At 38.6% G+C, this 20209-nt stretch overlaps 1 protein-coding gene across 1 annotated transcript in view; it reads right to left on the reverse strand.

Annotated features, from left to right (window-relative positions):
- Nucleotides 1-11996, reverse strand: part of LOC126481157 (DNA polymerase epsilon catalytic subunit 1) — a 319986-nt gene extending 307990 nt beyond the window's left edge. Inside the window, exons 1-3 of the mRNA XM_050104726.1 lie at nt 11903-11996; nt 1652-1775; nt 1338-1556 (exon numbers count right to left, since the gene is read on the reverse strand). Coding sequence (XP_049960683.1) covers nt 1338-1556; nt 1652-1775; nt 11903-11976 — 417 coding nt within the window. The 5' untranslated portion in view covers nt 11977-11996. The remainder of the gene's footprint in view (nt 1-1337; nt 1557-1651; nt 1776-11902) is intronic.
- Nucleotides 11997-20209: the final 8213 nt, after the last annotated feature.

The following is a 20209-nucleotide window of genomic DNA, read 5'->3' on the forward strand; positions in this document are numbered from 1 at the left end:
CACCCATTCACCTGGATGTCAGCTATTAGGACACAGTGACTCGTCTGGTGCAACAAAAAGCATGATTCACCTTACGAGACATGTTTCTATTGATGCATGGTCCAATACTGATAATACTGAGTCACCACACTCATAATTGAGAAAGTCATGGGGTCAAAATGGGAATATATATTAATTGTCTGTAGTGGAGCTCCATGTTCAACAATGTGCAATGAACCATGTGCTCCAGAATATATGCCTGCACCAGCTGTGTACTCTGTTCTCAGATTTTCCACAGATTGCCATCTGTCCTGCTTTACAGTGGGCAAGCCACCTACCTCTACATTCTGTAATGAAGCATGTACATTCAATATCTTGTCGTCTATTCGTGGTTTCACTGTCCTTCAATCACTTTCCATCAATGCTCATGACATCACCAAGCAAACAGCTGACAAGCTTCACTGTTTCTGAAGTTCTTTCCCAGGTGCTGGACTGTAATGGTTTCCCTTTGTCAAAGGATTTCCCCATTCACGCCCTGTACAGTTGTTAGGATGATTCCCCATTCATTTCTGGTCCACTTATATACTTTCTTTACTGTATCACATGCCTACACGGCCACCAGGCAGGATTTTGTCTCACAGTGGGCTGTGGTCATAGTGTTTTGACTCACGAGTATATACACCTGCCCTCCAGGGCAGACAAACTTAAACAGCAAATGGAAGCACTTTAGACACGAGTTTTGAAACTACCTTAAAAATCAATTGCAATAAGACTCAAATAATATATAACAAACATACAAAAAGTAAAACAGTTCTAATTAACAATGAAGTCATAGATCCACTGCATAGGTTTCTATACTTAGGACAGTTTAAGTCAAAGATTGAACAATGAGAAAAATAAACAAACAGAAGAGTTAAATTGGCCTGGAATTCCTTTTGGAAAACTGAATGGAGTTTTCAAAACTTAGCTTCCAACGCATCTGAAAAGGAAAATTACAATCTGGGTACAAAACTACCTTTAACTTATGGTAGCAAGACATGAACTTTAAACTATAAAAAACCATTCAAAAACTTAGGGCTGGTCAATGAGCAATGAATTACTTGGGGTAACACAAGAACAAACAGATAGATCAGTTAACAGACTGAAGTGGAAGACTGAATCATGACTATAATGAAAATTTGGAAGTGTGCAGAACATGTGGACAGATGATGGACGAAGGAAATTATTTGCTGGGTTCCAAGAGACCGAGATGGAGAGCCCACAGCACTAAGAAAATTATATTGTTACTTATTTTTTACAAAATAGCACTACTAATCTAAAAGATTATTCAGTTAAGGAAATAAATAAGTGCAACACACCATATCTAAGTCATCTTTTGGTATAACTTCAATTTTTGCTATTGTGCCACTATACTTTTTGCTCAAGTAGCCCGATATTTCATTGATACACTCCCGTTTTGGTAGGATATAAAAATAAGGTAAATAAGCCAGTGATGCCTTGAACCTACTTCCATCTTCCTGAATAAAATAGTAATCAACTGCGCTTACAAGCCTTTTGTCTTCATCTAGAACTTCAGTCTGCAAAAAATAAAATTTACATATATTTGCAGGGAAACAACATTTTTTGAATAAAACAGAACAAATCATAAAAAAATAGTTTCTATTTTACTTACTGTGTGCATGTTAATAAGGAAACCAACACGTTCCAGATGATCAGATACACGTTCAAAGCCATATTTACTGTCAATTTTATCATTTTCAACTGCTTCACGAATTCTAAGCTCTGAAGTATCATCTCTGAAAAATAAGCCACACAAATGAACCACTCATGGGAAAATGTTCACATTCTAGTGTTATACATTGCTATCACTGCTAGTGTGGTGGTTGTTGCTGTTGTTATTGTAGCAGTAGTAGTATGAATCAATCTTCACTGGTCTCCTAACAACACACCTTTTGTTCTCTCAACTATCTCCTCCCCTCCCCATCACCTGTTTATTAGTCCCTGTGCTTCACTCCCGTCATGATCCCACCACATTCCAGCCTTCTGCCCTTGTGGAAGTATCACCCTTCCTCCTTTTACTTTCTTACTTTGTTCTAGATGACCAGAACATTCTTTAGCTTATTTATTTCTTTTAGTTGATCTTCCACACTCTCCTGATACTATTTTCTCAATGTTTCTCCTAGTGGTGCCCTACTACACCAACTGTTGTCTCCCTTTGCAAAAGCCGGTCACCTACCTTAAATACACCTAAATATCTCACACATAAGCTTTTCTAAAAACCTCCCCTAAAGCAGTGATTTATCCTCATATACATAAAGAAAGAGCATCTTTCCTCTAAAAAAATAAATGCATTGAAACTAGGACTTCTTTTATTATGACAGCTGACATACTTTCATTTTTTAAATGCAATTATAAGTAAGGTAATGGAATTTCAGTTCAATACTTTGCAGATTAACTACCCGACTTTCATGCTAAATTTTGCCTTCATTTTCGTAAATTTACATGAAACAATAGTTGTCCATTATCTGCTGCACATGGTTAATCTGAAGTTAACAAAATACAACATGTACAGCAATTATGGATTTCCCAAATGGGGAACAGCTTTGATGATACTCATTATGAGAACAGTCCTGTGTGGTGAAGTATTGTCATCTTGTACACAAACTTAACCCCCACTGCACCACTGTTAAGGATGTAGATCAGCATCAATGACATCCTCTGTAAGCCTGCAAAGTCACAGTTCAAAGTGCAAAAATACTAAGCAGCCTGTCCTGATTGCTTCAAATACATAACATCTTCATAAAATCTACTGTGCACAGTACTCTGTATTGCCCCACAAGTGGCTTTGGTAAGAGTAAATTGTATTTGGGGTGTGGTCTCAGTAACAGTCCTTCAAGTTGTCCTCTTTGTCTAGAAATAACTGGAAGATGAACAATTAACCAACTGGTTTCCTTGCCTAAGCTGCCACTGCCTCCAATTTGCTAAAATTCCTACAACTCAGTTCGTGCATCAAATGATGGCTCAGTGCCATTCTAACAGCATTTTTTCTATCCTCACAAAACCAACTGTCATCCTACTCTCAAACATGCCATTGTTTGACAAATGCTTGGCAGGTAGCTATATTTTCTGCAGAGAACAGGTACAACAATTGTAGAACTGACTTTCCCATTTCACAGCAAGAGGTTACAATTGAGATCCAGGGGACATACAAATAAGCAATAACAGCAGCAGTGATGTACTCAGTTAGTTATCATTTAAACTGTTTCATGTCTTCATGATAAGGCGATCATAAAATCTACAACTATGATTAGGCCTACTTAACATGGAACTGGGGAGGAACAGAAACTATTTTCTTTGCATGACTTTAAAAAGCAGATCAGAAATAAAACAATATTTTATGACTGATGCCACAAATGTTGCAACATCAGCTAAAATGGAAAGAAAACATACATTAACTAACAACATTTCCTTTTGTCACAATATAAAACACAATCACTTAAAGTGTGAGACAGTACAATAAGTACATCGCTTGCTATTTGTATCTCTCCAGGTTAAGCAGCACTTCATTCCACCATGCCAAGCTGACAATGGAAACAGTACATTCTGTGGTTCAATTCTCAATCTGAGAGCTGCAATGCTGGAGACAACAACAAATATATCTGCTAAGCAACCAGATATCAGTAAGACATATTGAGTGAGTATGGAATGTCAGGGTCAATGGGCATGACTGAGAATAAAACAATGTTAAATGTGTATCAGTTCTTCATTGTTCTGATCAGTGGAACTATAAATGTTCAAAATGAGCAGGCCCAATATTGATGGATCAGAGCATCCAGTGTTTGGAAAATGTGTTGTGTTTTCTATATCTGCATGGCCATTGCAAGAATTCTTCCACCCAACTCTTCCTCTCAGTCTACACGAATAAAATATACTTCTGTTTCCACATACCCCCAGTGAAAAAAGGTTAATGGGGTGAGATCCAGGGATCTTGGGAGGTCAATGTACAGGTCACTCCTGATTGCCTGAAGCATGGTTTAATGCTGCATGCAATGGTTCTGCAGAGTGAGCACAGTTCCATCATACTGGAACCACATACATCACATACTCCCTCTGATACATAAGGGAACTCCTTCAATAACATCACCAGGTGCTCTTACGAATAGTCTGCACATTCTACATATATGTCCACATCATACTCCGCATGCCACCTATGGTGTGTGCTGGAAGGAACTTTCAGTGCCACTATCTGATCCCTCCAACCCTGTTCCACTTGTGAATAGTGTGTGGGAAAAACGATTGTTGGCAAGCCTCTATGTTGGCTCCAATTTCTCGAATTTTCTACACGTAGTCAATATGCGAGATGTATGTGGGGGGGATGTAATATGTTGTCCGACACCTCCTGAAAAGTGCTGTCCCAAAATTTCAATAGTAAATCTCTCCATGATGCACAATTCCTCTCTTGTAATGTCTGCCAGTGCATTTTTGTTTAGTATCTCCGCAACACTCTCTCACCAGCTAAGCAATGCTGTGACAAAACTCGCCGCTCTTCGTTGGATCTTCTCTATCTCCTCTATCAGTCCTACCTGATAGGGATACCAGATAGATGAAAATGGATGAGTTACATTTTATTAAGATTCTTCTGATGAGTCTGAGTCTGGTGTCTGCTTTTCCCACTATCTGTTTTACATGGTCATTCCACTTAAAGTCGCTTTGGATAGTTAAGCACAGATATTTTACAGCAGATGTTATCTCCAGCTGTCATCAATAGTGTAGCTGTACAGTAGTGGATTTCTTTTCCTAGGTTTGCGCAGTGTGTTACATTTATTTATGTGCAGGGTCAACTGCCAGAGCCTGCACCATTCATCAATTCTCTGCAGGTTGTTCTGCAAATTCTTACCATCTTCTGGCGTCACTACTTTGGTATAAACAACTGCATCATCTGCAAATAGCCTTAAAGGGCACCTGACGCTTTCTACTAGATCATTTATATATACTGCCAACAGCAACGATCCTATCACACTTCCCTTTGGTACTCCGGGTATTACCTTTATATCCGTCAATTTTGTTCCATTAAGAGCGACATGTTGAGTTCTATCTGCAAGAAAGTCTTTAATCCAATCACAAGTCTGCTCCAATACTCCATAAGCTCATATTTCTTTCATTAAACAGCAATTCAGGACAGTCTCAAATGCCTTACTGAAATCAAGGAACACGGCATCAACCTGAGCACCCTCGTCCACTGCGCTGTGGATCTCATGAAGGAATAAAGTGAGCCGAGTTTCACTGGATATCTCTTTGCAAAATCCATGTTGATTTTTATAGAGATGTTCATTTTCTAAAAACATCATAATTCTTGAGCATAAAACTTGTTCCATAATTCTACAACAGACTGACGTCAACGATATAGGTCTATAATTGTGTGGGCTTGTCTTATGGACTTTAAAAATGGGAATGACCTGTGCTTTTTTTCCAGTCATTGGGTACCTTTCGTTGCTCAAGCGATCTACAATAAATTACTGCTAGAAGGGGAGCAAGTTCCTTCGCATAACCTTTAAAATAGAATCTTATAGGTACCTCATCTGGTCCTGACACTTTTCCACGACTAAGCGATTGTAGCTGCTTTTTAATTCCACAATGAGCTATCTCAATATCTGTTATTTCGACGTTTGTACAACAATTGAAAGGAGGGACTGTGTAACAACCTTCCGAAGTGAAACACCTTAAGAAGGTCGAATTCAGTATTTCAGCCTTCTCTCTGTTATCTTCTGTTTCAGTGCCATTGTGGTTGCTGAGAGAATGAACAGATAATTTTGACCCACTTACTGATTTTACATACGACCACAATCTCTCAGGTTTTTTACTCAGTTCAGTTGACAACGTCTTACTTTCAAAATCACTGAACATTTCTCTCCTTATGCTCATTTTTGCTTCATTCAGTTTTTGTTTGTCAGCTAGGTTTTTACTTCTCTTGACTCTGAGATGAAGTGCTCTTTGTTTATGTAGAGCTTTTCTAACATGGCTATTACACCAGGGTGGATCTTTTCGATCCCTTAAAAGCTCTTTTGGAGCATACTTGTCTAGGGCATACTGAATGATGCCTTTGAATTTTTTTCCATTTGTTCTCCACATTTTCGTCTTCATCACTGAATATTTGATGCTGACTTCTGAGATCTTTGTATCCTGTCACCCTTGCTGAGTAAATATATCTTCCTACCTTTCTTAACATTCCTTGTAGAACCCGTCGTCATAGATGCTGTCACAGCCTTATGATCACTTACACCTTCCTCTATGTTAACTAAAGTCTGGTTGTTGCCAGGAGGTCCAAGATGTTACCCTCACGATTTTGTTCACTAACTATCTGCTCAAGGTAATCTTCGGCCAAGACATCCAGAACAATGCCACACAAACCCCAGTCTCTGCCACCAGTTTTGATGGCATAACACTCCCTATCTATAGCTGTCAAGTCGCCCCTATTACAATGGCATGATCAGCAAAATTACTAATGATATTCTGCAAGTTCTGTCAGAACCACCTGAGTAAAGGAAACAACACATAGATCCCAGGAAAGTAGTACTCCACAATAAAAGCGAACATGTATTCTTTGATGACCTCGCAAATTTGTTTTATGTGGGTTTTCATCCACCGTACAGGCAAGTTTTGACAGTTCTACATTCCTTCTGAAGCAAACTGATCCTCACATGTAAACAGAAAACTTTAATAGGAAACTGAAGCTCATTACAGAAATTGGCATACAGCTGCATCCAAAGTGCATAAGCATTTGGTCACAGTGTCCGTTCTCTGGAAGGACGAAAAAATGAAGCAGCCATTCATATAACACGTTCTATATTTAACTATTCTGAACCCTGAACTGAGCAGCATTTGCTCATGTACTTGCCTCCGGTCTTTTCTCAAAGCATAACAGCACATCTCCTACAAAGGTCGGTGTACGCACCACCTGTGGTCTGTTTGCACTGGGTGTGTGAACCATGAACATGCCAGTATTGTCTAATTGAACATGGATTGCAATAAATGTGTGATAATGTGGACATCTTTGTGCAGAGAAATGTTTGCACAACATTCACCGAGGCCTTTGATCATTACCTTCAGTTGCATCATTTAAACAAACTGCATATGTCAAAGTTCTCTCTTTACTTACTTCACTTCATGTTATCTACTAAAACTATCAGGCAGGCCATCCAGCACTACATGCAGTTTGTCAGCTGAATGTGAACATCAGGATGTCAAAACACAACATACCTCAAATCACCTTTGATGTACAATGTTTTCCTTAGGAGTACTAAGGCGGGTTTAGTATTTGTGACACCTGGTTGCTCAACGAAATATATTTTTTGTTAGATCCATAGTGATATCTGTCAGTTTGGACACAGATTTTTTTTAACATCCTTTACACAATGATTGCTTTAAGATTAGAATTGTGGAAGTGATGAAAATGAGTGCTTTGAAATTTTGTATGACTAAAACAATAATATTATTTTAAAATGAAACTTTGGAAATTCATTAATTTTATTTATATCTAAAAGAGATGTCACTTTAGGAATAACAGATCTGTAGTAAAATCCATTGTATTTATTTCTAATGTTATACCTAGAACTGTGGCAGTGCCTGTTCTGATCACTTTAATTTTTATTCACGCATCTATGTCACCGGAGAGTGCTGTAAATGCTCAGTTGCATTGCAAATGCATATGAAGTGATGCTACAACACATGTTGTGGGCTCTGAGCTGATTATAGAATCTGACTATACCTAAAATGTTTGAATGTGTGTAAGGCATGATAAAAATATTGAAAACGTCCTATAAATGGCTAGGCAAGGAAGTAACGGAAAATTTAGAACACTTGCAAGAGTTTCACAACAAAACTTCAAAGGTAATGAATATTAATGACAAGAACAAACTATGAGTGAGGATTATATTGTAACCAGTGTTTAATCACATGAATGTAAGTGCAGTGTGTTCAGAGACATTATAATAATAATTGTTACAGTGGCAACGCAAACTCCTCCATCAAAACCAGCATGTCATTCAAGAACGGATGATATACAATAAAACAGAGAAAGATGGAGAGCAAGAGGTATCAGTCAGTTACCTTCACCAATTTTTGTGTGCCATCCAGAATTCGCAAAAGACGGAACAGAATGGGACAATTGGCATTATACCTTGAATCCACAAAGAACTTTACAAAATTATAATGTTTAACAGCAGACAGTTGGAGCCACTGCCCTTGTGAAGAGAAACAATAAAATTCATAATATTATTAGTTCTTGGCCATTGTTTATATTGACTCAGTGCTAAAGCACACAAAACTGTGTACAGAGACAGAAACTAACAGGCAAAATGCAAACAGTAGTTAGTGTCTGTCTGAACTGAACACGTTCACTGCTGCGGTATACGACATTAGGTCTTTTTGTCTCAAAAGAATAAAAATGTGTAGCGAGTGGTTAGAAAACTGGCAACTACAGTTATTTCACAATAAAATGTCGAGCGAGAGATTTATAGATATTATGAAGTTTTTATGCTTTGATATCAGGGAACAAAGCTCAATTAACTCAAAACAGACAAATTTGCTGTGCTACCAGTAAGTTGGAAGTTGTTCCCTGCTTCATAGTCTAGGGCAAAACAACACAACTGATGAACAGGCCAGATTCAGATTTATGCAATACATAGATACTAAGCTCTCAATACATCACTATGAAGCTTAAAGGACCATTTCTTAATACTGGATGGAAATGAAGGTGGCAGACTGAATGAGGAACTATGTGGCATAGTCACATCTCATCCAATGAAATGCACCCAAGTCCTGCACATGTTTTGGATAGGCAAATATAAAGGAAATATTCAGGGAATGCAGCATAGCATTAAAAGGTGTGTCCTGTTCAGAGTCATCAGAGTGAACTACTTACTATATAGTGGTATGTAAGTAACAAAGACGGCGAATATTGCATTCTGTGCAGTGAGTGCCAAGGCATACTTTGCAACATCTCAAGTGTGCTCTCTGACTTTTAATTATGGTACACTCTCCAGCTGTTGGCTACACATGGTAACGTTTGGGGCAGTACTACATTGGGCTACTGTTTTTGCTTCTGCCTGCCTCTGACTCCCTCTTCTACTATCGTTATACTGTCTCAAGACAGTACCTCTAGTGTTTACCTTCTCTCATGCATACTCTACACTACTGGGTTAAGTACCTTCATCATAGCTAAACATACATGACACTCTAAGCTAAATGTTCTACACAAACCCACAAGCTACAGAGAGATGCAGCAGAATCATCCCAAGATTCACCTTCGGCATTGCATATAACTTTTAAAAATGTGCTAATAGGTATGTCACTGGTCAAAGATGAACAACAATATTCAATACACTTTCTATCTCCACTAAACCTAAATATTTCTAACGCAAAACATGATCTAAGCCACCGCCCACAACTACTAAATGATGTGCTAGAAACAGAACACAACGGCTACAACTGAAACACAAAGATAAAAACAAAAGACAGCATCTACACAAAACTTTAAACCTTAGGGCCTAAACTTCAACAAATATACCATTGGCTCACAGTTGGTCTTGCAAAATATATAGGAATGAAGATATCCATCTCACACACTAAAAAAAAAGTGTGTATACAAGTACCGTATCCTTAACAGCCAAATCGGCTGATACTAAGAAGGGCGAATTCTTTTATGCTGCTTTGGACCAATGCCATTATAAATTCTTTGAAAAAAAAAAAGAGACTATTTTCAACAGCAGACATTCTACGAACTTGAGAAGCTTTGACACAAAGAGTTTTAGTGCCAATTGTGACAAGCATGTCATCATGTGGAATAAGGTAAACATAGATTTCTCATGAATCAAAAGATTCTTTTGGAATGTTTACACAATTTGGAATTTATGTGCAACAATGAAGGTTTAATTTGTTGTGTGCAATATTCGTCAAGAATGCTTGATTTCTATTAAATATGCACTGCAAAATCATAAAATTTACTAAATCCGTGTTGGAAAATTTGCAAATAAGATCTCTTTTTGTTGGGTGGGGGGAGAGGTAAGTGGGAGGGAGCACAGCTTTGGCAGTTTGGCCAGGGTGTGCAGGATCACCTCAGCATTGCCCAATGAACAATATATCACTAATTTTGACCAAATATGGATTCATCCAGTCACTAGGAAACAGCAATTGTAAGGTTACAATACTGTCAGAGTGAGAAGGTGAGTCATAAGAGTCCCCCCTCACATATAATGCAGACCTCAGGTATTTATATGTGTCACATTTTCTGCTCCCTTGTACATGTTTCTTAACATTTGTGATAATGTTTCAGAGAATTATTGCAACTATTCTTTAATCTTCCATTAGACACACCTCTTTTTCCTCGTACCCACCCATAGCCACACTGCGCATGTGAGGTGCTGTATCAATCTTTACCAGCAAAAAAAGTCCTGAGCTTTGTATACTCATGAATAAAGTAGAAAAACCCAATATGTTATTTACATAAATAATAAAATTTGTTGCATTTTAGAGTGAAGAAATTAGTAATTTACAAAGAATACGTCAGTATCTCTCTCTGACTTCTAAAGCAAAGGAGGTTATGAGGCTTGATGAGATGGAAGGGTGCCATGCAAAAAATCAAGTATATCAGATACCACTGATTCACAGCAAAGAGTCTTATTTATTAAGATACACTTTATGAAATTCCTAATACATGAAGGTGACCAGCCTACCCCCGAAGCAGACATTAATAGTCATACACTAGGCCTAATTGAAACATTCCGTGAAGATTTCTTACAGAATGACATGTAAAAATGTTGTCACTAAATAGATAAGCTAATAAAGAAACTCAGATCAAACGGTTTTAGTCTCAGATACACCTCTAATGGCGAGGACCTGAAAAGTCCTGTTTGCCGAAAATTCCTGTTAGCTACATGACAAGCACGAGTGCCCATTCTAGGACTGTGTGACAAATAGGAGCTATGGCATTGCAAACAAAGCCTGTAATACATATCTTTTGAGTTACAAACTAAAAGTAAACAGCAGCTATTTAACATAACTGATGGAGCAGTTACTTAAAAAAATAAAGTAGTGGCTTTCCTTGTAATTTACTAGATACATATCTCTCGCAAATGCACAAATAACATTAACCAGTACATCGACAGTGTAACGTTAAAATAGTTCACAGATTAAGTTTCTTCTCTTTTGTTAATGGTGACACTGATTCATTCCACTTCCCTGAAAGTTTACTTTATGACACTATGGAACATAGTGACTACAGTGCAGAAATTTATATAGAAATAATAAACTCAGGCCATCATTGAACCACCATGAGAAGCAAGTCAGTAAGTGTTTCAAAGAAAGAAACTAAACCACATTACCTATCTGTGTTTCATAGGAGACACGACCACGTTATTAACAGGTCTAATTTATAACCCATTCTGCAGACCAACTGCTGGTACCGACTAACTATTCCACAGTTCCACCACGCACAAGACATTCGCAACCATTTGCAGCTTCCACACCAGGGCTGAACTTTGCGGGTCTGTGTATGCCTTTGGCATCCCGTCCAGAGTGCTGTCATAGTGTGCGAAACGTTCTATGTGTGGCTCTGCAAGTGGAATGAAATAGCCGCGATGTTTACCATTGATTAACTCCAGCACACATTCGACTCGACTCGCAAAAATAATGGAAACCATTGTGTGCTAATAATGGATTAGAAACATTTTGTCCTCAACATTGGCGTTGTATCGGAGCGCAGAATCTCACGGTATTCACCCAGTTACGTATACATTGCGTTCAACCAATGGATTGGGGAATAACGTGTTGGGCCTTCAAATATATCAATGTTTACGTAGTCAACTAAGGTAGTGTGTTTCTTTTTCTGTTTATCAAATGTTTGCAATAGAACTGTTTATGTACTCACTTAGGAAAACCAGTCCCTTTTGTCGTTACCTCCTTTCTTTCAGGTCTGTACTTTCCAGTATTTTCTAACACCATACTTGCAACTAATTACTAAATCTTCCTTACGCACGTATCTTCCATACCGCAAAGTAAATGCACCACACTGTGTCGTGTACACAAAAACAAATACTTTCCCGCGCAATCAGTGAAAAGAGTAAAGATATGCCTGTATGTATACGGTAAATATCAACAGAAAACATTTTTCCACTACCAAAGAGAACATGAACATGCATATAAACAGCTACTATCAAAATTCTCAAAGCAAAAATTTTCGGGCACACAAGTCACTCAATATACAGTTTTCTACGATAAGTTGATGATTGGCGTGATGGCTATCGGGAACGGCGGTACCCACTCATTATGACTGTCAAGAGATGAGGAGCGGTAACGGGAACGCAGCGTCGGCTGTTTGCAGAGTGCCGGCACCACTATCAACGTCTTATGCTTAACAGGAAATCGGACGCGCCTCTCACGAAAATACGACCGGTTAAGTAACACTCCCGTCGTACCGGAAATCACCTAATTTGTTGATATATTCATGCTCAAGAGTTTCAACAACAACTTTTGAATTTTTTATTCCTCGCAAATAAAGAAAAATAAAAGTACATGAAAGTACAACTTGCGACAAAACTAGTAGAAAGTCAAATACTGATTTTTGGAATATGTTTGCACATTGCAGTTATTAAGCACACCACAGCAGTAATGTTTACAAAGTGTAATTAACAGTGCCTGAAAGAAACGTCAAAATGATGTTCACTAAGGATCACTGTCATTTGTTTTTGATTCAAAATCATCATCATCATTGCTTGAGGGCGTGGTATTTACGGTACCTTAATCAATTAACACTTCCATTATTCCATCTCTTGTCCAATACTCTTGCCACAGCTGCTGCACTTTCTTGCAGTAATCTTGCCAGCCATTTGCAGTAACTGAAAGAAAAGCGGCATTAACAACATTCTTCAATCTTTCCTTCGACATGTCACCAGTGACAATATTCTCCCTGAAATTGTGCTGTATTTTGGCCCATGCCAGTTCTATCAGATCTAGATCGAAGTTGTAGGGCGGTAAAAGGACCGTTTTGTCGCCTCTGCTCTCAACGATTTCATGCGTGACATACAACTTTCACGGATGTTTTGTTTTCCTTTTTCGGCAATAGTTCAATCTTCCTCATTGAGTCGTTACGATTTTTTGCCTGTCTCCAACCACCGTAACATCGTAATCCTCAAATCATATATATCAAGCATCCTGTCGAACTTCCTGCTATAATATGGCACATTATCGATAAAATCACATAATAGTGTGGAATATAGGAATCACCATATCTGCAAACACCCCCCCCCCCCCTCAAGTCAACGACCAATAGTTTTGTCGACTTCACTTCAAGAAATTCGCCAATTAGTGAATACAGTTTCTTGCACGAAACTTCCTGACAAACTAAAACTGTATGCGAGACTGGTTCCCAGGTTCGAGTCCCGATCTGGCACACAGTTTAAATTTTCAGGAAGTTTCAAATCAGCACGCACTCCGGTGTAGGATGAAAATTCGTTCTACTTTCTTGCATATTACAGCAAGTACTTCCCAAACGTGTCATTCTGTGGAAGTTTTTCTCAAACTTAAAGAAGTTGTGTGTGCAAAAACGTCAGTGTCGAAAATGACAATGGCACAAAGACTACCACTGGAAATCTTCAACACATATAATTGGCACCACCAATCAAGGAAGTGCGAAATAATTTGTTTCAACGAAATGGTAAGCAGAATGGCAGTATAGACATCTTTAAATTTTAGCAATTTTGCAATGTTACTGTAAACAAAAAAGCATTACGTTTATCATAAATGTAGTAAATTCAAGCGTAAGTGAAAGGCAGTCCCCTGGTGAGATACCATGGTTCGTCTTTTTCCTGTTATCGAATATTTGCTTATACATTAGACAGAAGATGTTCAAACTTGCACATGACATCCTCAAAGTTTTTAATCTCAGTGAAATTTTAGTGCACTGAATAGTTATTCTTGGTGATACCAATACATACACCTCTAACATTTTTTTCTGTTTTGTCACAATTTTTAGTCATTAACAATAATGCAACACCTGTGAAGACTGATTAGCTTTTTAAGAATAACTGCACTTCTGCAATAAATACATTCAGAAAGTTCCTGAAATAAACTTACCCCATGACTCGAACAAGTAAACTTGAGTAGATTTTGTTCTAATGGAAACACCTCAGCAATTGCTTACAGAAGTTACTTGCTAATAAACACAAGCCTTTCATAATACTTAGCGTCTAAGGGCAGCTTGCTGTTCGGATATTTTTCAAGTTGTGATGATTTTCTCCACTCCTGGCAGCATTAGCGCAGTTGTCAAGTTATTGTGGCCAAACAGTAAATCCAATCAATATCACAACCAAGATATGAGCTAAGGATCAGGGATCCTCATATTAGTTTCTGGGAAGGGGGAGTGGTCAATGAAGTGAAGAACGATTACTAACAAAATAGTTGCTGCTAAAAACTACACTACTGGCCATTAAAATTGCTACACCAAGAAGAAATGCAGATGATAACGGGTATTCATTGGTCAAATATATTATACTAGAACTGACATGTGACTACATTTTTAAGTTCTAGGGGACTGATGACCTCAGATGTTAAGTCCCATAGTGCTCAGAGCCATTTGAACCATTTGATTACATTTTCACGCAATTTGGGTGCATAGATCCTGCGAAATCAGTACCCAGAACAACCACCTCTGGCCATAATAATGGCCTTGATACGCCTGGGAATTGAATCAAACAGAGCTTGGATGGCGTGTACAGGTACAGCTGCCCATGCAGCTTCAACACGATATCACAGTTCATCAAGAGTAGTGATTGGCATATTGTGATGAGCCAGTTGCTCGGCCACCATTGACCAGACGTTTTCAGTTGGTGAGAGATCTAGAGAATGTGCTGGCCAGGGCAGCAGTCGTACACTTTCTGTATCCAGAAAGGCCCGTACAGGACCTGCAACATGCAGTCGTGCATTATCCTGCTGAAATGTAGGGTTTCGCAGGGATCGAATGAAGGGTAGAGCCACAGGTCGTAACACATCTGAAATTGACGTCCACTGTTCAAAGTGCCGTCAACGCGAACAAGAGGTGATGGAGATGTGTAACCAATGGCACCCCATACCATCACGCCGAGTGATGTGCCAGTATGGCGATGACGAATACACACTTCCAATATGCGGTCACTGTGATGTCGCCAAACACTGATGCGACCATCATGATGCTGTAAACAGAACCTGGATTCATCCAAAAAAATGATGTTTTGCCATTCGTGAAGCCAAGTTCGTCGTTGAGTACACCATCGCAGGCGCTCCTGTCTGTGATGCAGTGTCAAGGGTAACCGCAGCCATGGTCTTCGAGCTGATAGTCCATGCTGCTGCAAACGTCGTCGAACTGTTCGTGCCGGCTGTTGGTGGCTGTGCGGTTCTAGGCGCTTCAGTCAGGAACCGCGCGACCGCTACGGTCGCAGGTTCGAATCCTGCCTCGAGCATGGATGTGTGTGATGTCCTTAGGTTAGTTAGGTTTAATTAGTTCTAAGTTCTAGAGGACTGATGACATGAGATGTTAAGTCCCATAGTGCTCAGAGCCTTTTGAACCATTTTTTGAACTCTCTTGCAAACGTCTCCATCTGTTGACTCAGGGATCGAGACGTGGCTGCACGATCCGTTACAACCATGTGGATAAGATGCCTGTCACCTCGACTGTTAGTGATACGAGGCCATTGGGATCCAGCATGGCATTCCGTATTACCCTCCTGAACCCACTGATTCCATATTCTGCTAATAGTCTTTGGATCTCGACCAACGCGAGCAGTTATGTCGTGATAGGCTACAATCCGACCTTTATCAAAGTCGGACTCGTGATGGTACGCATTTCTCCTCGTTACACAAGGCATCACAACAACGTTTCACCAGGCAACGCCGGTCAACTGCTGTTTGTGTATGAGAAATCGGTTGCAAACTTTCCTCATGTCAGCACGTTGTATTTGTCGCCACCAGCGCCAACCTTGTGTGAATGATCTTCTTCGTGTCGGTTAAATTTCGCGTCTGTAGCACGTCATCTTCGTGGTGCAGCAACTTTAATGGCAGTAGTGTATTTTTATTAAATAACAAACCTACTGGAAGGGGGGGAAATTAGTGTTTAATGTGCCACTGGCAATGAAAACATTAGAGATGGAGCAAAGGGATCATGTTAAGGAAGGCTAGGGAACGTAATTGACCACGCTCTTTCAAAGGAAGCATCCCAGCATTTGCCTTAATCGAATTAAGAAAACCACAGAAAATCTAAATCAGGCTGGACAGGAATTTGAACCATTGTCCTCCTCAACGTGAGTCGAGTGTACTAACCAATGCACTGGCTCTCTCAGTAGCTAAACATACCAATACAACATAATTTGTTTTCTTGCATTAGGTGTAAGTTTATTTACATCAAACCAAGCCTCAATACTTTTATCAATAGTGGAATGTAATGAGTTTTTAAGTCACTCACTATTAGACTTGTGTCATCTGCTTATAATACAGTTTTGGCTGTATCATACTGTAACAGTACATTATTCACAACATGATACAGAGTAGTGGCCCTAAGACGCTGCCCTGGGGAATTCCGCAAGGAACTTCTTTTCCTTTTGAAATTAAGCTTATTTATTGAAATTCAATTCACCCAGGTGAGCTCTAAAATCTGAGATCTGTTTTTGAGATATGACTAAAACTTCGTTTTAACACTTTCTTTAATACCCATTGCTTCCAGATGATCAAGAAGGGTTGAATGGCAGTCATGTCAAAGGTTTTAGATAAATCCAAACTGACTCATATTACACTTTTCTTTTTCTCCAAATTTTTAATTATTTCTTGGTTGCAGTATACAACGCACTATACAACTGCGTTTTGCACTAAAATTGTGTTGATTACAATTCCAAAGTTCGCTGTTGTTTTCTGTAACTAATGATGTGCAATTTCACCAGAAAGAAGTGGTATGGGACAATAGTTTTCTATTTTTTTCTGTCTCCATTTTTAAATAATGGTCTCACAAATTTCATACAGTATGGTAAAATAATTCAGCATGAGGACATATTTACAATGGGATAACACTCTAATACAGAGAGTTCAGTTTGAAAAACTTTTGGGAATGTGTATAGATAAAGCTATGGACTAGGAACACAATGTAAAATTCCTTGCAAACACACTTAACTCAGCCTGCTTAGCACTGAGAGTTATTGCAAACATTTGCACTTTAGAAGACATCAAATTGGCACACTTTGTATATTGCTATTCCATTGCTTCGTGTAGAATAGCACTCTGAACCAGCTCAAAATCTTATTTAAAAAAAAATTATCTTACAAAAATGGACTGTTCAAATAATTACCTACAGTCCTACACGAACTCACTGCAGATGGCTTTTCAGGGAATACAAACTCTGACAGCAGTCTATATATTTAAATGCATACTCTTAACCAAAGCAAATCTAAGCAGTCTCTACACGAATGCTGAGCGTTACAACTACATCACAAAGAATAGGAACCATGTAAGCTAAATGGGTATTTAGTTCCACAATGCATTGCCTCAATACATTAAAGATTTAAAGGATGCCATAAATTTTAAATTAGAACGTAGACACTTTTAATAGATAAATAGTGCTACTCAGTTAACAAATATCGTAAAGATCAAGGAATGATTACATAAATTAATCACCAATATATATAATGCACTTGAGTGACAAATCCCATGAGAAGCTTCTATTTTTGCATTTTTCAGTCTATGCTATACTCCTTTACTATCTATATTACTATTTATTCTACATGTAGTTATTACTGGGAAAAAATTATTATACACGATCTGCATGCAAAGAAATTCTAATTTTACTGGTACATGTTGCAGGCAATTTCATTAGGTACATTTTATTTTTTAATTTCTGTGTTTGACAAATACAATTGCATAGATGCTAAACAGATAAATCAATAAATACTATTACCTTACAATGTGTAGACTACTACACATTATCAAGAAAATGATAAATGTTACTTCTGATACATGATTCAAGATGTATTCACCACACTTTTGTAGAAATGTCCCAAAACATTACATTTATACTAAAAATCAATGTTTACTATGTAACATTCTTTCTGGGTTTTTCTTTTTGGAATACATTGAATGAATGCTTAAACTGGCATTGCATACAAAACTGGAGTTACCATGTAGCGTGTTGTAACTGGAAGTGGTGTGCTTACTCTGTGTTATTGTTAGCAAAAACGTTATATGAACTGATTGGGAAATGCAACTCCCACTACCAATAAAGAAATACAGTCACTAGATAATACATTCTCTCCCGTAGGTACTGAATCCTCTGTCCCTGCTCAAAACTAATAACTTTGGTCCCTGTACACATTGTTGTGATCTTCAGTCCTGAGACTGGTTTGATGCAGCTCTCCATGCTACTCTATCCTGTGCAAGCTTTTTCATCTCCCAGTACCTACTGCAACCTACATCCTTCTGAATCTGCTTAGTGTATTCATCTCTTGGTCTCCATCTATGATTTTTACCCTCCACGCTGCCCTCCAATACTAAATTGGTGATCCCTCAATGTCTCAGAATATGTCCTACCAACCGATCCCTTCTTCTAGTCAAGTTGTGCCACAAGCTCTCTTCTCCCCAATCCTATTCAATACCTCCTCATTAGTTATGTGGTCTACCCATCTAATCTTCAGCAGTCTTCGGTAGCACCACATTTCGAAAGCTTCTATTCTCTTCTTGTCCAAACTATTTATCGTCCATGTTTCACTTCCATATATGGCTACACTCCATACAAATACTTTCATAAATGACTTCCTGACATTTAAGTCTATACTTGATGTTAACAAATTTCTCTTCTTCAGAAACGATTTCCTTGCCATTGCTAGTCTACATCTTATATCCTCTCTACTTCGACCATCATCAGTTATTTTGCTCCCCAAACAACGAAACTCATTTACTACTTTAAGTGTCTCATTTCCTAATCTAATTCAATCAGTATCACCCAACTTAATTCGACTGCATTCCATTACCCTCGTTTTGCTTTTGTTGATGTTCATCTTATTCCCTCCGTTCAAGACACTGTCCATTCCGTTCAACTGCTCTTCCAAGTCCTTTGCTGTCTCTGACAGAATTAAAATGTCATCGGCGAACCTCAAAGTTTTTATTTCTTCTCCATGGATTTTAATACCTACTCCTAACTTTTCTTTTGTTTCCTTAATTGCATGCTCAACATACAGATTGCATAACATCAGGGACAGGCTACAGCCCTGTCTCACTCCCTTCCCAACCACTGCTTCCCTTTCATACCCCTCGACTCTTATAACTGCCATCTGATTTCTGTACAAATTGTAAATAGGCTTTCGCTCCCTGTATTTTACCCCTGCCGCCTTCAGAATTTGAAAGAGAGTATTCCAATCAACATTGTCAGAAACTTTCTCTAAGTCTACAAATGCTAGAAACGTAGGTTTGCCTTTTCTTAATCTTTCTTCTAAGATAAATCGTAGGGTCAGTATTGCCTCACGTGTTCCACATTTCTACGGAATCCAAACTGATCTTCCCCGAGGTCAGCTTCTACCAGTTTTTCCATTCGTCTGTAAAGAATTCTACCAAGGACATCAGCAGTTCTAATGGAATGTTGTCTACTCCGGGGGCCTTGTTTCGACTCAGGTCTTTCAGTGCTCTGTCAAACTCTTCACACAGTATCGTATCTCCCATTTCATCTTCATCTACAACCTCCTCCGTTTCCATAATATTGTCCTCAAGTACATCGCCATTGTATAGACCCTCTATATACTCCTCCCACCTTTCTGCTTTCCCTTCTTTGCTTAGAACTGGGTTTCCATCTGAGCTCTTGATATTAATACAAGTGGTTCTCTTTTCTCCAGAGATCTCTTTAATTTTCCTGTACGCAGTATCTATCTTACCCCTAGTGAGATAAGTCTCTACATCCTTACATTTGTCCTATAGCCATCTCTGCTTAGCCATTTTGCACTTGCTGTCGATCTCATTTTTGAGACGTTTATATTCCTTTTTGCCTGCTTCATTTACTGCATTTTTTTATTTTCTCTTTTCATCAATTAAATTCAATATTTCTTCTGTTACCCAAGGGTTTCTACTAGTCCTCGTCTTTTTACCAATTTGATCCTTGCTGCCTTCACTATTTCATCCCTCAAAGCTACCCATTCCTCTTCTACTGTATTTCTTTCCCTCATTCCTGTCAATTGTT

Source organism: Schistocerca serialis, chromosome 5, assembly GCF_023864345.2.
Source record: "Schistocerca serialis cubense isolate TAMUIC-IGC-003099 chromosome 5, iqSchSeri2.2, whole genome shotgun sequence".
In the NCBI taxonomy this organism is placed as follows: Eukaryota; Metazoa; Arthropoda; class Insecta; order Orthoptera; family Acrididae; genus Schistocerca; species Schistocerca serialis.